General features: G+C 29.7%; 1 protein-coding gene across 3 annotated transcripts; it reads right to left on the bottom strand.

Moving 5' to 3' along the window:
* LOC123214996 (phosphoglucomutase, cytoplasmic) lies at window positions 1–8,362 on the bottom strand. Of its 3 annotated transcripts, none has more exons than XM_044635020.1 (18): window positions 8,210–8,362; window positions 7,303–7,384; window positions 6,684–6,739; window positions 5,272–5,385; window positions 5,079–5,141; window positions 4,621–4,740; window positions 4,404–4,504; window positions 3,530–3,589; window positions 3,326–3,425; window positions 3,071–3,225; window positions 2,890–2,985; window positions 2,017–2,080; window positions 1,857–1,938; window positions 1,572–1,747; window positions 1,383–1,487; window positions 887–1,042; window positions 420–536; window positions 1–332 (listed from the first exon to the last, which is right to left on the bottom strand). In XM_044635020.1, exons 1-18 carry the CDS (start codon window positions 8,288–8,290, stop codon window positions 261–263), a joined length of 1,800 nt encoding a protein of 599 aa, XP_044490955.1. In that variant the 5' UTR covers window positions 8,291–8,362; the 3' UTR covers window positions 1–260. The 3 variants fall into 3 exon arrangements, with proteins under 3 accessions (XP_044490955.1, XP_044490956.1, XP_044490957.1); XM_044635021.1 differs by having other exon boundaries at window positions 887–1,019; window positions 1,411–1,487; XM_044635022.1 differs by having other exon boundaries at window positions 7,303–7,461; window positions 8,210–8,356.
* Between the last annotated feature and the right edge of the window lie 9,265 nt (window positions 8,363–17,627).

Below are 17,627 nucleotides of genomic sequence, written 5' to 3'. Positions count from 1 at the left end.
TGAATAAAGCACATTCAAATTATTTGGAACAACAAAACTTTTGATCAGGAAATGATCTGAGTCACAACACTCTTCATCTGTTTATAATGAGGCAGCAGCAAAACCACAAACAACAAATATAACAGATATAACTGGGTAATGAACAAGTATGAGTTTCGGTTAAGTTTCCGATTGTTCTGCACCTGAAATCGACACAAACAGAATTTTTATTGTAACTGGAGATGACTTTCAAACTTCTTGTGTATGTTAACACTCTGCATTTATGTAATAACAGTAGGTGCCGAGCGGCCGGTGAATTCCTGCATCTTGGATAGTTTTAAAGCAACCTCCACCTGTAATGCCATCAAATCTTTTAAGTTGGCTTGATGATTGAATCTGAAAAATGTCTGGTCACATCGAGAAAGGAAAAGTAATCTTACCAGAGGAGCAAGTGCCTCTTGAGAATCTCTCCCAGTTTTTGAAGGATCCTCCTCGTATTGTTCGATATAGACACGGATAGTTGCACCTTCGGAGCCAGTTCCTGAGAGGCGGAAAACCTGCACAACAGTATCCAGATGGATAAGAAAGAAGGCATACTTCATTCCAGTTCTAAGAAGTTTAATCCTCTACAAACAATTTCAAGAAGAAATTCTCCCAATGGTTACGGTATTTGCATGATATTTGTAACAGTGAGAAATGGATTGAAATCAAATCGGCAGTTCTTAAGAACAATTCCTTCAGGAAACCTCCATTTCACAGTGAAATCAAATCAACTGAGGTTTTGTAAACCCAAATTCTATTTGGTTTCATTTTTTGTAGCATCCCAAAATTTAAGATCCTGATAGATAAGTTTTGCTTTGCTGAGGTTATTTAATTAGCAATGAAGAGTATAAGGCAGTCCACTTACCAATCGTGATCCATCCTCAAACAAGTATCGGATACCCTGGTGCTTTGAGATGGAACCATCAACAGGATCTTTGTATTCAAATTCATCAGCACTGGCAACATTTGACACATCTGATCGTATCCCCTTCACAAGTCTGAATGAAAGACAGTTTAAGCGCTTCAGAAGAAACACGCAAATGTCACCAACAAAAATATTGTGCTACATAGTTGTAACTTTCATTGCTAATTTAAGGATTCTGACAAGATCAGATATTTTAGGATTGTTTTGAGGATTATCTATAAAAAATTTGTAACATCCTACTGACCATGATCAAAATTACATTTATTCTTTAAGGATTACACTGAGTCACATACATCTAGAACTAGAAGTTAGAACCAATTTAGAAAGTTTAGAATTCACTATAGGCATAAAATTTTGAAATTTAAAAGTCACCCAGATTGAACAGATGACCATTCATGAGAAAAAAAAAATTATACTAAATTAATATTCATCATACAAAAGAGTTATTGCTTTCAAAGATGTACTTATTAACGTCAGGAATGGAAGATTGCAATTTAACCAAATGTGCCATTAATTCCTTTGCTGCACCTGCATCCACATTCTTCAGCAACAATTTGAGTAAATTAGATAATAATGAAGATATTGATAGCAGATGATAACCTAAACTGAAGAAATTATATCATACCTCATAGTCATATCGAGTATAATAGTGGCGACCATAAGTTTCCCAATGCTTGCGAACTATATTTTCAACAGTCACAAGCTTATCCCCATTGAGGTTTTCCTTGTTCTTATAAGCAAGTATGGATAGCCAGGCTAGAACAGCCCAGATTCCATCTTTCTCACGTATATGGTCAGAGCCTGTTCACAAATGTTCCAAAATAAACAGCTTTATTCAAGTATCTAGTGATTTTATATTTAAATTGTTTTTGCTACTTAAATTTAAAAAGGAAAAAGGCCAACCACTAACCAGTTCCAAAACTTTCTTCTCCACATATTGAACATAATCCAGCATCCATCAAATTACCAAAAAATTTCCACCCAGTAGGTACCTGGTACATATAAATGTTCAAATTATGTGCCTTCCAATACATGCAAAATTCATTAAAAAATCTTGTAACACATGATACCTCAAAAAACTTCAAATTCAAGTGCTTGGCTACAACATCGAGGGCAGCTGATGTTGGCATGCTCCTGCAAATAGCAAACCAAAATACAATTTTAGATATAAGCAAAAACACAAAGTGGCTTAGCAAAAATAAATAAATAAATAAAAACACCACAGAATACATCAGACAATGAAATGCCAAGACAGTCCAAGACAGAATCAGGAAGTTCAGGGATGGAACATAGCTTAGTTTGAGAGAAGGCAAGTAACTAGTTTCTAAACAAGTTCAGAACACAGAAAATGCAAGTTACACTGCCCTACAATGCACAAAGATGTCAAAAACTTTTAGTACATAACCGACCATATCACAGAAACTTAATTCATTTTCCAAAGTTTTTATGAAATTAACTGGTTTCTCATACATAAAACTTGCATTCTCAAAATCACAGAAAGTGTACTAGTGAATATAAATATCAGTGTGCATAAACATTAACTATGATGATACATTAAAATAAGCTAAGAATATAGATGTCAGCACTCAGTATGCATAAACGTTCAGTGAATAAAAGATTCAAAAGTTACCAAAAATTTCAGAGAAATAACGAAACCTAAAGTCCCATCATCAAGAAGTCATTTGTTATGCAATTCTCTGTGCCCAATACTTTTATCACAAGCCTCTTAAGAGTATAATTGTTTTCCTTAAGTAGTGAGACCTATCACCAATAATAAGAATTTGAAATAAATAAAAAAATACTCTGTATTTTTTTATCCTAGATGATTCACTAAATATTGCATTGATTGAGAATCACTGCTCTAAACAGATAGAGATCAACACAGCACATGCACAAATGAATACAAACCGATACAAAAGAATCTAAGCAGAACAATATCAAACCTGGCAACTCCCTTCAAACCAGCAGAAAAATAGGGTATGGATTCAACTGCATTTGCAGCAATGATGGCAACTGAATCTGAGGGAGTAACAAAAAACCTAGCAAAGATTTTTTTTACATGTTTTAGTGGTAAATTACCATTAAAGTGAACTCTCTCACAAAGAAACCAAGTGAAAACGCTACCTTTTACCAAGGACCATGTTACGATCTGCATCACCATCAGCAGCAGCACCAAATTCTGGTGGATCTTGAGAGGGAGTTTTGCCCAGGCCCATACGAGCAACCAATTCCTTGGCATAAGTCAAATTTGGATCTGGATGCCCACCACCAAAGTCCTCCTGTTTATTATGAGGCAATGCATAAAAATAAGATCATAAATAAATAGGTGAGAGCTGATAAAATATCAATGTAATTATCTGACAAAGAACTTTACTAGACCTTGGGTACACAGTTTAATAATGAACTTTCTTTTGCACCAAGCTCTTCCACAAAAATACGTTTTGCATAGGCACCAGCAACTCCATGAAGTGCATCATAGCTTTAAATGACAGTCAAAGAAGTTTCAGCATTTAAGAGATAGTGAAATAAATATATCAGAAAAAGAATATTATGCACCATAGACACAATTGAGAGGATTCATACCAGAATGTAAATTTAGGGGATGAAAGCAGCTTCTTAATAGACTCAAAATCAAATATTGACCTGGAAAGGTGTTTTAAAAAGAAGATAAATACAACAAAAATAATAGACACTTTGCAAAGTTCTCACAATAATATTGTAGAACTACAATAAAAGAAATGCAAACGTACTGCAATGGATCAATATGACCAATATCAAATTAATTATATCAACAAGAGCAAAATAATATACAACTTCAATATAGACTTAAAAGGAGGCAACATGCAAGAGTACATTCTTTCCAACAAAACAAGGTTTATAAAAATGATAATGTCAATCACAAGTTTTTTAAGGTAATATATAATTTTAAATAAGTATATCTAGTTTCAAATAGCGATGCCTCAATCTTGTCACAATCCCATTAGAAAAGTAAGATCCTGCTGATTTATATAATCAGTAAAAAGCTATGTATCACAAACACATTTGATTTCAGAATTTGTGTTTTGCATAGGGAGAAATTCAACATAAATATTAACCAAACAAGAGCTAAATAAATTGGAAAGAAGTCAACCTAAAACATATACTTTCTGTCATTATTCTAATGGAGCGTTGTATATCAGTAGAGGGTCAGGCAGTCCAGTGAACATTCTTTTTCCTCACTAATTCGAGAGCATGAGCGTATGCTCATTAATTCTCTTATCAAGTAGTAAATATTTTACAGTTGGCAGAAATCAAATCAAGTCTCCTATTTTATGCTCTGTAGCACCACAGCAACCAAATATTATCAGGTAAGAAAAGACTAGATCAGAGAGTGTAAGTGAGAAATATTATTTAAAAATGGTTCCCAGTTCAGAAAAAGACAAGACATGTAAATATTTGATGTAAACAAACAACTTACTTCATCAATTTCACATAATCACTGGCTGAATCGAAAACCTCAACATCAAATTGTCCCTCAGGTCCTCCAAAGCTGGTTACACCTATGGCTGAGATATTTACCTGGGATGGATGCATACAGAAGATTTTAACAAAGAAACAAATCTGAAAGAAACACTAAAGACAAAGAACTACAGATGGGGTAAAGGGAATAAATTGTGACAGGAGTGGAGTCATACATCTGGTAAATCTTCAGCAACCAAGTACTCCTTAATTGTTTTTGTATTCTCAAAGATCTTGTCAGTGATTCCCTCAGGAGCAGGTCCACCATTTTCCATGTTGTATTTAATACCAAAATCCTGCAATATAAACAAAATTTAAAAAGAATCAAATGATTAGAATCCAAGCATATAGCAAACAAAATGTTCAAACACTTTAATACATTAATGTCTATAGTAATTTTATATTATCCAAATGAAATATCATATAATAATTCTCTTAATTCACCTATCTCAATTGTAAAGAGGACTTGGGTATATTGTCTATTTATATTATTATTTCCAACATGTCTGGTCCATTTCATTCATCCAGTACATTTGAAGTGAGACAGGGCAACAAGTGACCAATGTTGACTTTTATTCTACACAAAAGAGTAATATGGAAACAAAAAATAGAAAAATAAAAAAGCTTAACTGACCTCAAGAGGACCACCTGGATTGTGACTTGCAGTCAGTATAAATGCCCCTGTTGCCTTGCATCCCTGATATTGAAACTTAGAAGTCAACTTACTGTCATTAAACATTTTCAAACAGGTTTGCAAGAAAAACAAAAATTGAAAGATGAATGAAAGAAAATAGATTAATGTTGAACTTCAGAGCACTATAACTCACATCAGCCCCAACCCTTTCGCGTATTACAGCTGATACAGCAGGAGTTGAAAGCAATCCATTTTGACCAACCCACACTCGCCGTACTCCATTTGCAGCTGACATTTTAATTATAATCTGTAAATCAGATAAACAGGTTAGAAATACTGAGCATGAAGTTCTCATTAGAAATCAAGGAAAAAACTATAAGCCAGAGAAATGAGTATAATTAGCACAACCACCCATCCATAATAAATACCAACAAAGCAAAATCTAAGCATAGAAAAATTCTTGATTGCAGTAGCATAGACCATAATGCTTCACTTAGGTTGCAAGAAATGCTTTTTTTTGTAATAACACATATTCTCCAGCAGCTCAAGTTAACAAATATCACCATCTACATCTTTGTCTAGTGGTGGATATAGAACACCCTTAACAACAACACAAGAACCATATTCAAAAGTAAACATTTTGCAAACTAACTGCTCACGGAAAATAAAGTAATAAACAAACTGGTGATTGAAGGACACTTTGAATCTGATTTTATTCAAGAACAAGAAAATATATTACACCTCTTTCTAGTACTAGACACTTTCCATGATTGAAGCACTTAATGTCTAACACAAAGTGTTAGTAGAACAGTTAAATATCATGTTTTTTGATTCGCAGGTAAGCTCAGCCATCACTTCACTTTGTCAAAGGCGTTTCCATATGGTCAAAAGTTTTTTTTTTTCCATCACTTATTTTGTGATGCAAGGCTACAGAAACAAAAGCACTTCCACAGAACCATCATTTGGTAATTTGAGAAGTGTTAACAAGTGATCTTGCAAGAAGTACTACCAAACAAAAGCCCATCATGTAAAGCCCTCCCAACCGCACCCTTAGGGTCAGTTAGCCTTCTACTACATCCAAAAGTGTTTTTCATTGACCAATTACATATAGGGTTGGATTCAAGCCAAGTCTTTTTTAGCTTAAAACGAGCTTGAATTCAAGTTCAAGTTTTAGAGGTGTTTGCCTGGCCAAGCTTGCGAGCCTATAAAATTTCAATAAAATCGACTAAAATGACATCGTTTTGACCAATTTGTATCAAAACAACGTCGTTTTAGTTTTTTTTGGCTCGGCTACAATACTGAGCCAAGCTTAAAGCTCAATTCGAGCTTGAATTTGAGCTCAACTCCCCTTAAGCAAGCAAAACAAAAACAACTTTGAGACAAGCTCAGCTCAGCTTGAATCTAGCCCTAATTACATGTCACTTAATTTCAAAAATAATAAAAACACCATCAAAGATAAAATTGTATTGGATTGCATTGCATCACATGATTGAGTAGAGAGAGAGGAAAACAGGCACTACAAGGATAATCCAAAAACAAACAACAAACCAAAAGGAAATGGAATTTCAAATGCTGTGTCTGTTTTGACATAAGATGTACAGGTACCTGAATGGCATCCTTTGAGTAATATCTGCCATCACCAGAAACAACAAGTGTAGCACCTATACACATGAACAATAGCTTACTAGTTATCATCATTCACTGAAATAACATATAATCAGTTTATCTGAATGCACATACACATAATTATACACATATTCAAAATGAAGAAGTGATAATAATGAATGGTGACATTATTTATAAATCAAAAACTAGATACTGAAGTACAATCTTCTAAAGAAGCAGATAATATATTCTCTAAATTGAGTAATTTACAAAGAATAACATACAAAAATATCAAAGAACCATTACACTTAATGATGCATTTCTGGAACTGGAATACACAACTAATTGTACATTATCATTAGGCTAACATAAGCATTTTTGTTAAGAAAAAAGAACAGAGCAAAAGAAGAAAAAAGTGATCAGTGTTAAATGCCCAGCCTGAGCCTGACTTCCAGGTCTAGGCTTCCTTATTCAGACTATAGATCTGTACACACACAAACATACATACATGCATGCATACATACATACATATACATAGCACAATGAGAAATTTGAACATGAACAGAAAAACAAGAATCTTAATTAAGAATTGAAAGCCCATTCAGGATAGAAACTCTACCTTTAACTTTTGCTGGTGTAAGGGCATTGAATGTACATTGAACAAAATTTTGCAGGTAATTTGGTTGCATAAACACTTTCACCTAAAACATCCGGCCAACATAATAAGAAATTATGCAATTAAAATATCCATGTAATTGGGCCACATAAACACTTTCACCTATACATCCAGCCAACACAAGAAAAAGCAATCTTAACGACCACAGGCATTTTACAGAGAACACTCTTGGAAAAGAAATAGGCTACAACAAAAATAATTCAGCTGTATTATCTCTATATATAAACTAATCACGTTGGTTCCTTTAATATATAATGTTAAATAGTATGATCCAGGGACACCAGTAAAGACACTATCCCCGAGTATCTCAGTCTAATGCATCAATGCGTTTCAAAATGCATCAGATAAAATCAGATTCTTAACTTTTTATGACTCTCAGCAATCAATGATCACCATCACGATCACGCATAGCAACAAGATCCAGTACAACAATTAAAGAAAAAAATCTAGCTAAGTGACAATTTTTTATTTTCAATCTTTAACTTAAAATTCTTGCTCCGTCAACAGTTAAAACCTATAACATCTTTATGTTACTGGTCAAACCTATCAAATGCGATAATTAATCACTAAATTTCATTATATAAGTGATATCTCTACGCTTAAATGATTCGGTCCACTGTCAGATCTACATCAATCAGGAGTCATAATGTAACACTTAGAACTCTTCAACTTCAAGCAAGCTAACTTCAAAGAATGTTATATTAAAATAAAAACAGACGAGATTTGATTCAATTCGAACTAAACAGAACCGATCACCGAAAAGCATATTTAACGATTTGATGATGATGATCAAAAAAAGAACAAGATCCGATACGAAATCGAGAGTCGAAAAGAAAAAAAGAGAACTAACCTTCTTGCGGAGGCCAGAAGTGCCAGGCTTCTGGCCTTCGATAGGCGAAGTATCCTTGCGGATGACTTTAAAGTTCACCATTTTTGTCCAGAGAATCTGAGACTCTTAGAGAAGTTCGCAACAGAAGTATGAAGATGGCATCTATGGGCGAGGGGGTTTTATAGGGAAAAAAAAAAGGATTATCAATGCAAGGTGGCAAGATTAGAGGAGGACGCGTGTGAGAGATAAAATGAAGAAAAAAGAGAAAGAGACGGAGCAAGAATAGGATTGCAAACATGAGATCGGCAGATTAAAAGGGCACGTAGAGTGTAAGAATTTGTATAAGAGAAAAATTTAACGATTCCTGCGGATATGGATCTTCGTGCACTCGAGTCATTTGTTCACTTGGGATTGGATTCCAACTTAGTCCATAATACCGCCTGCTTTAAGTTCTGTTTAAATATTAAATTATGGCCGAAGGATTTATTCCCATCCCCAGTATACTAAATCCTAAAGTTTTGAAAAGTGGCATTTTCTCTCAAATCTAGTTTTTTTACTCTTTTTTTCTCTAACCGCCGATAACTTTCTCTTCTTTCTCTACTACAAACAAACAAAAATCTACAAATCGAGACATTGATAATGATGAACGACAACAAAGAATGAAAATGATGAATATTCATCTTCGTTAAATCGGTATCGGATGACGTCAATTAGCTTCATTTTTTATTGATTTGGTTTCAACAGGAGATGAGTTAAAAATAGAAGCTTCGTTTGAAGCCAATTCTCTTCGTTCAATAAGATTTGATAAAGACAAAGATTCATTACCTTCATTCTTTGCCCTAGTTCATTGGTCATCAGTGTCTCGATTTGTAAGTTTTCCTTCATCAATGGCAAAGAAAAAAGAGTAAATTGTCGATAATTGAAGGAAGAAAAAGGAAAAAACCCTAAGTTTATGGGGGAAATGACCACTTTTTAAAAGTTGGAAACTTTAGATGTGGGGAATGTGATATTTTTAAACTCATGGAGGAAAATATAATAAAACTTTGATTTTTTTAATAAATGATAATTTTACCTTTAACCTTAATTAATATTTTTAACAGAAAATAACACATAGGTGGGTGTTTAGGTTTTTAAAAGTTAGATAATAGAATTTTGAGATTTCACTATACCTTGAATAAGAACAAGTCTTTTGGTTTTAAATTATTAGTTTGAGTTCGAATTTATTCAAATAGATTATCAATTAGATAAATAATATTATTGATAGGATAAATAAATCATCGATGGGTTAAATAGAATCACTAATTGAATTGAACAACATCACAAGAGGCGAGATTAGAGCTAAACTCAAGATAAGCTATTAAGCTGAAACTTCAATTCAAACTGAGCTGAACATCATATTAAGAAGGGTTAATTTGATTCGAATCTAACCCTATTAATACTGTTGAAATTGATACAATATTGTAAAATTAATAGTAGTATGCAAATTGAATCAACACCATTTTAAATTAAATTCAGAAGAATAAATTATAACTTTTTGCACTATATGATTTAACCAAAAAAAAGTTTTCGTAATTCAATAACATTAATATTTTTTTTTTACCAATATCAAACTTCGTTAACTTAAAAGAATTTTCATACCGTATAAAGAAGTTAAATTTGTTAATGCTCATTATATTGTTTATATGTGAAATAAACATATTATCTATACGTAGGTTGATTAAAGATACAGGTAGAAATTATTTTGTATATTCAAAATTAGGTATATATAATGCTAGTTTTTTTCTTAATTTGCCCCAAACAAAATCTATTATAATAACAATGGGTGTTTAAAACTGAATTGAATTTTTAGTTTAGAGAAAATCATAAATCAAAACAAAATCGATGCTAATTAATCAAACTGAATTTTAAGTTAATCAGTTTTGAACTGAATTTTATAGGATTATCCAATTTTATTTTTTTTTTCAAATTTTTGAAAATATGTTTAATACTTTGTCATTTCTTATTTAATTTTTTAAAAATTAGTTTGGTTCGGTTAACCAATTTTAAAAAATAGAAGAATTGACACCAAATTGAAAAATTGGTTTTTTTTTATATTCTTAAACCAGTGTTCGAATAATTTTTTTTTTAATAACTTATTTTTTGATTTAATTTTTTATTTAAAAATCTGTTCGATCCAGTTATCAAACACATTTGAACACTCCTAATAGTATCAATTCTCTAAATATTCATATTAGTTCAAGATTATATTAAAAATTGTTAACTCTGCACATACTTACATAGGTCTTCTATAACGTTGATAACACATTATATTCTTTTAATTTGTATAATGTCTTAAACATTAGTTATTTTAATTAATTATCATATATATATATATATATATATATATATATATATATATATATATATATATATATATGTTTATAACAAATTTAATATTTTATTATTGATAAATTAAGTCTCAAATGGATAATTTGAATAATAAAAGTTTGAGATTTTAAATATGAGAGCAAAAATTTAAATCCTTTTAGTGCAATAGTGTTGGGGCCTAAACATATATTGGCCTTTCTTTTGCATCTTTGTATATTTATCTGATTTGACTTGGAATTTTTAGTGAATAATAATACTATATCAATAAATAAAAGTAAAAATCGTATCACATAAACGATAAACATATATTTTTATGTTAATTAACATGAATAAATTAGTAAAAATATTTGTAAATATAATTTTATTTTTTATTGAAAGAAAAAATATAATTGATTCATTATATTTACCGGAGTTTTTTATTTAGTATTTATGAGACTAATCAGGTTTTATTTTTTTAATATGATTGATTGAATTCTAAAAGGATAATTTAACTAAAGTAAAGTTTTCTCGTTTGAACGAAAAAGGGCTCATGACCGTATCTTGGCCCTGACTTAGGATCAAAGGAAGGCTACTAAAGAGTTAAAGATGTGGTATTTAGAGATACTCTTAGCTTTTTTGCAACTTTGTATGCACATCTTTTTTCCCTTGCAATTTTTAGTGAAAAATAATATTATATTAATAAATAAAAAGTAAAAAATCATATCACATCAATATTTATTTTTTTATTAATTAATATAAATAAATTAATAAAAACATTTATATATATAATTGTTATTCTTTATTTCTTTATTCAAATAATTATTATTCAAAATATTTTTAACCAAAAAAATTGAAAGGTAAGTAATTTTTCCTTCATAGTTTTTTATTTGGTATTTGTATTTTCGATGTATCAATAATTGAATTAGTTGCAACTGAAATTTTGGTGAGTTCTTTTTTAAAATTTATTGTTACTACTAAATGAGTTATACGTATATATTTTTTTATATAAATACGTATATATTTATATGTGTTATCACATAATTGAATGTTATTTTATTTTTAATTTAAAATCTTCTAATCATATAATAACATATATAAGTGTATATACATTTATGTACCTAAAATTGATATATATAATTTTATCGTTATTAAATATATATTTAACAAAAAAATTTTAATGGATTTTTGAATTGAAGGAGGAAAAAACATTTAATATTATGTGCACTTATAATTATACTAATTTGAATACCAAGGTTAATATTAAAATAAAAAATTATAATGAGTACAGGTTTGGACATTCTTGATAATATATGATTATGTAACTATGGGGGCGTTTGGTTGGGAGATTTTAAGATTACCTTGATAATCTATCTTTTATTCCCTTGTTTGGTTTGTCAATAATAAAATATTACAGTAATATTCTATTACCAATGCTGATGTGGTAGGTAATATAGGTGGTAATCTGATTACCACATTTACCTTAGGTATTTAAAGATTACTGAGGTAATCTTGAGTTTATTATAATTATATTATTATTTATTAATTTTTTTAGATAAAAATAAATTTATTTTTAATTAATATGACAAATAATTTTAAAATAATTATATTTAAGGGCATTTAAGTAAAATAATTTACTAGTAATCTTTTATTACTTTTAACCAAACACAATAATTATTTATACTTATCAAATTTTATCAAACATAGTAATCATTTATACCCAGTAATCTTTTAAGTAATCTATCTTCAAGGTAATCTTTCTATTTTGGTAATAAAACATTACCCAAACCAAACACCCCCTAAGTATTATTTTATCTTTGATTCAAAATATTTAAATCACATGATAACACGTTATCATTAGTACTCAAACCAAAAAAAGATATGCCTTAGAAAGCAATTAATTAATGTTATATGCAATATTAATTTGTGTATTACTGATGATGTATTATCATATGATTAAGTATTATTTTATCTCTATTTCAAAATCACACAATCACCTCAAATATTATAACCGAAAACTAATGTTTTTTTTTCATATATTGCCATTAGGATAGTAATATAATATTAGAAAAATATTTCTATTATCTAACAAAATCTAATTGGCAATAAAGGCTTACTCTTCTGGGGCGTTTGGTTTGGATTTTTTAAGATTACCTTGGTAATCTATCTTTTATTTCCTTATTTAGTTTGTCAGTAATAAAATATTACAGTAATATTCTATTACCAATGTTGACGTGACAGGTAATATAGATAGTAATCTAATTACCATCTTTATCTTAGATATTTAAAGATTACCGAGATAATCTTGATTTTTTATAATTATATTATTACTTATGAATTTTTTTAGACAAAAATAAATTTATTTTTAATTAATATGACAAATAATTTAAAAATAATTTAAAAATAATTATATTCAAGGGCATTTAAGTAAAATAATTTACTAATAATCTTTTATTACCTTTAACCAAACACAATAATTATTTATACCTATCAAATTTTATCAAACATAGTAATCATTTATACTCAATAATCTTCTAAGTAATCTATCTTCAAGATAATTTTTCTATTTTGATAATAAAACATTACCCAAACCAAACACCCCCTTTCAGGTGTGTTTGGTTTAAATAATCTTTTATTATTGAAAATGAAAAATAATCACAAAGATAGATTATTTGAAAAATTATTAGGTATAAATTTATTATTATGTTTGATAAAGTTTATATATATAAATAATTATTATGTTTAGTTGAAAGAAATAAAAAATACTAATATATTATTTATTTATTATATGAAATATTAATAAGTATAAAAATATTTTGTATATTACTTATTAGTTTAATTGAAAATTAAAAACTTTTCTATCATAAAAATTTAATAAATGAAGATAAAATAGTGATAAAATTAAGATTATTTCGGTAATATTTTAAAATTGAAAAACTTATTCCTACACAAGGTTTAGCACAAATCTAAACTTATATTTACTAATTTTTGAAAGTTCAAATACCCTCTCGTCTGTAAATTTTGGTTGTTACTATCAGAGGTAAAACTGTTATTTAGAGAATTTATTTGAAAAATATAAAAATTATCTCCTTTTTCCCACCTTAATTTTGAAAACTAATAGTTTCTCATAATTTTTTTAAGTTTAAAAACTAACAATTTTCCCCCAAGTCTAGGGTTTCAACATATAATATTTTTCCTATTTAAGTTGCCCCAACCTTCTGAAAAATTTCATTTTTACCCTCTCTTTAGCTTCAACTTCTAGATCACCGTTAGTGTTCTTCTCCCTCCATCTTTGGCATCCAAGATGAAGCCACAGGGGCATCCCCTTCACCTTCTTCCATTTTATCTTCCGTCCAATGCAAAATCCAATCGAAATTTAGCGAGATGTCAATGACGACATTCTTTTGCCTCTGTCTCCTTTCATTTCAACGAATCGGAGGAAGAAGATGTCACACTATCATCAACCACAGAAGGAGAGGTTGATGACGATGCAAAATTTGTTGACAAATCCAAAATGAACAAAACCCTGATAGCTTTGTGTTCAACCCTCGTCATCCATCTGTTGATTCGGGAGTGAGAGAGAGCCTACAGAATGAAAAACAACACCAAAAAGTGAAAGACAACCAGAGAAGAGAAAAGGGAGAAATGTGAGTTTTGTAAACTTGAAAAAAAAATTAAAACAAACTGGGGAGAATTATTAGTTTTCAAAATTAAGGTGAAAAAAATAAGATAATTTTTATATTCTTTAAATAAATTCTCTAAATGATGATTTTACCATTGACAATAATAATCAAAATTAATAGAAGAGTGAGTATTCAGATTTTTGAAAGTTAATAAGTATGAGTTTGAGTTGAGTTTGAGTTTGTACTTAACCATGGGTAGGAGTAAGTTTTTCAGTCATATTTTAATATAAAAATTATGACTATCAGAGGTAAAACTGTTATTTAGAGAATTTATTTGAAAAATATAAAAATTATCTCCTTTTTCCCACCTTAATTTTGAAAACTAATAGTTTCTCATAATTTTTTTAAGTTTAAAAACTAACAATTTTCCCCCAAGTCTAGGGTTTCAACATATAATATTTTTCCTATTTAAGTTGCCCCAACCTTCTGAAAAATTTCATTTTTACCCTCTCTTTAGCTTCAACTTCTAGATCACCGTTAGTGTTCTTCTCCCTCCATCTTTGGCATCCAAGATGAAGCCACAGGGGCATCCCCTTCACCTTCTTCCATTTTATCTTCCGTCCAATGCAAAATCCAATCGAAATTTAGCGAGATGTCAATGACGACATTCTTTTGCCTCTGTCTCCTTTCATTTCAACGAATCGGAGGAAGAAGATGTCACACTATCATCAACCACAGAAGGAGAGGTTGATGACGATGCAAAATTTGTTGACAAATCCAAAATGAACAAAACCCTGATAGCTTTGTGTTCAACCCTCGTCATCCATCTGTTGATTCGGGAGTGAGAGAGAGCCTACAGAATGAAAAACAACACCAAAAAGTGAAAGACAACCAGAGAAGAGAAAAGGGAGAAATGTGAGTTTTGTAAACTTGAAAAAAAAATTAAAACAAACTGGGGAGAATTATTAGTTTTCAAAATTAAGGTGAAAAAAATAAGATAATTTTTATATTCTTTAAATAAATTCTCTAAATGATGATTTTACCGTTGACAATAATAATCAAAATTAATAGAAGAGTGAGTATTCAGATTTTTGAAAGTTAATAAGTATGAGTTTGAGTTGAGTTTGAGTTTGTACTTAACCATGGGTAGGAGTAAGTTTTTCAGTCATATTTTAATACTTAAAGTAAAATAATAATATATCCTGTATTACTTATTATATCATCATTAATAATAAAAAATTATCAGAATCTTTTTTCACTTTACAAATCAAACAAGCCAATGAATGTAATAAAAGATGATAACTCTAATCAAATGCACCCTTTAAGTAATGTAAATAATTAAAACGTAAATAAATGCCAACAGCCATTTATTATAAATAATAAAAATAATAAAGTGTCTGTCATAATCAGTAATGTTATCGAGTCAATTCAGTTTTATGAATTTTAAATAAATAAATAAGAAGTTGCCTTACAACCTTAATAAAGCAGCATTCCCCCATAATTAAATACAAGACTTCATATGTCTATCTTATAAAATAAAGAAAAAAGTTGCCCTTAAGAATGAAATGGGCTTTGGATTCCTCTAATGAACTGTGCCTTTAGCTAGCCTCCACTAATCTAGTCTTACCAACAAACAAATTGTTTAAAAATTTAACTCATACTTTTAGGGAAAAAATTATTTTAAAATAGTAATATTATATATACTAATAATATTTAATTAGATAATGATATATCATCTTTTATACTGGTGTTTTTTATACATTGTTAATGTATAAAAAAATATTGAATTTCAAAAGTAAATGTTTAAAATCACACACACACACACACACATATATATATATAAATCTGGGTATCGATAATTATATGTCATCAACTGATTAGATAATTATGAATTAGAGATAATATAATACTCAATTATTTAGTATCAAATTAATACTTATTATATGGGAAATTATATTAAATACCCATTTTACCCTTTTATTAAGCAAAAATGCCCTAATTTTTTTAAAATACCAAAATTACCCTTCATCACATCTATATAAATCATCTCACCCTCACTCTCACTCTCACTCTCATTACATACACTTCTTATATCACTTAAACACTCACTCTCACTTTCATTTTTACTTAATATCGATTACTACGAGTTCGTTCGGTAGGAAGAAGTTTATATTTCTGAATTCAAGTAAAAAAAATCAATTCGTGAAAAAAAGTATTTATATGAGTCTTAACTCAAAACTTAATTTTATTTGTTAAATCTAGTTTGTATGTCATGTAAAGAGGGCATTTGGATATTCGATAATAATTTAGGGATTAAAAAAATGTTAGAAAAATATGAGGGCATTTTGATATTATACAATATATAAAGGATTTCAATAACATGTTAAGAATAAATAGATATATTGAAATACCCTAAAATGTCAACAATAAAAAAATCACTCGAAAATCTAAAAAAACATATTTGAATTTCAAAAACTACACGTTCAAATAGCTTAGAAATGAGAAAACCGAAAAATCAATCTGAAATTTCATAATTACATCATAAAACGTGTCTAGAAAAGCACAAAACTAAAGAGATAGATGTCAATTTGAAAACTACATATTAAAAAAGTCTAGCCCGGTCACAAACAAGCTCAAAATCATGAAAACCGAAAATCCTAAATTTGGTAAAACAAAAAAACTGCATAATACACACAGAAACAGTTTTATTTGGGCCTCCAAATTTGTATATTATAGGCCCCGTAACTCCTCCTGGATCAAAAGTTATAGTTGTGCAAAGTTTATCTCCTACAGGTCCTATAGTTTAAAAAAAATTAATTTCCACTCAACCCATGATTTTCACTGTTCAGTGTAAAATTTCTCATGGACCCTCATGGATCTCCCCCCCTTCCCCTAAAATTTTGAAAACGCTAAATTTTTCCCCTACCCCATGAGCGCCCGTGAGAGATTATCGTAACACTAACAGATCTAACCCATTTTTTGGTCAAAAATCATCATTTCAACCTCTAATTTCAACACAAATCAAATCTACACATCCAATAACACAAAACCCCTCAAGAAATTCAATAAAACAACCAAAAATCAAAACATTTTATGCATTGTTTAAAATCAGAACCCTAAACATTCAAACCTCAAAATCTCCCTCAAATCTCAATACTCCTAACAATAAATTGATTCAAAAAAGAAGTGGGATGATGTACTATCCTTATTTGTCATTTTTTATTGTCGAAAAACATGAAAAGGCGACAGAAAAGACCAAAACCCGTTGTGCCCGTGGGAGATCTGAATTTCTTTCTGAATTTGAATAGTAAATCCATGGGAAATGTGGGGTTTATGGATAAGGGTAGTTTAGTCATTTTCCAAATTGAGGGCATTTTTGCTTAATCCAAAGTTTTGGATAATTTCACTTAACACCCTTTCTTTTTAGACATTTATTATAATTTCTTTATTATAAATATGAATATCATTATTTA

The sequence above is a fragment of the Mangifera indica genome, chromosome 4 (genome assembly GCF_011075055.1).
Source record: "Mangifera indica cultivar Alphonso chromosome 4, CATAS_Mindica_2.1, whole genome shotgun sequence".
NCBI classification, from domain to species: domain Eukaryota; kingdom Viridiplantae; phylum Streptophyta; class Magnoliopsida; order Sapindales; family Anacardiaceae; genus Mangifera; species Mangifera indica.
Note: the sequence above shows the minus strand (reverse complement) of the source record. Positions and strands in the feature narration are given on the sequence as shown.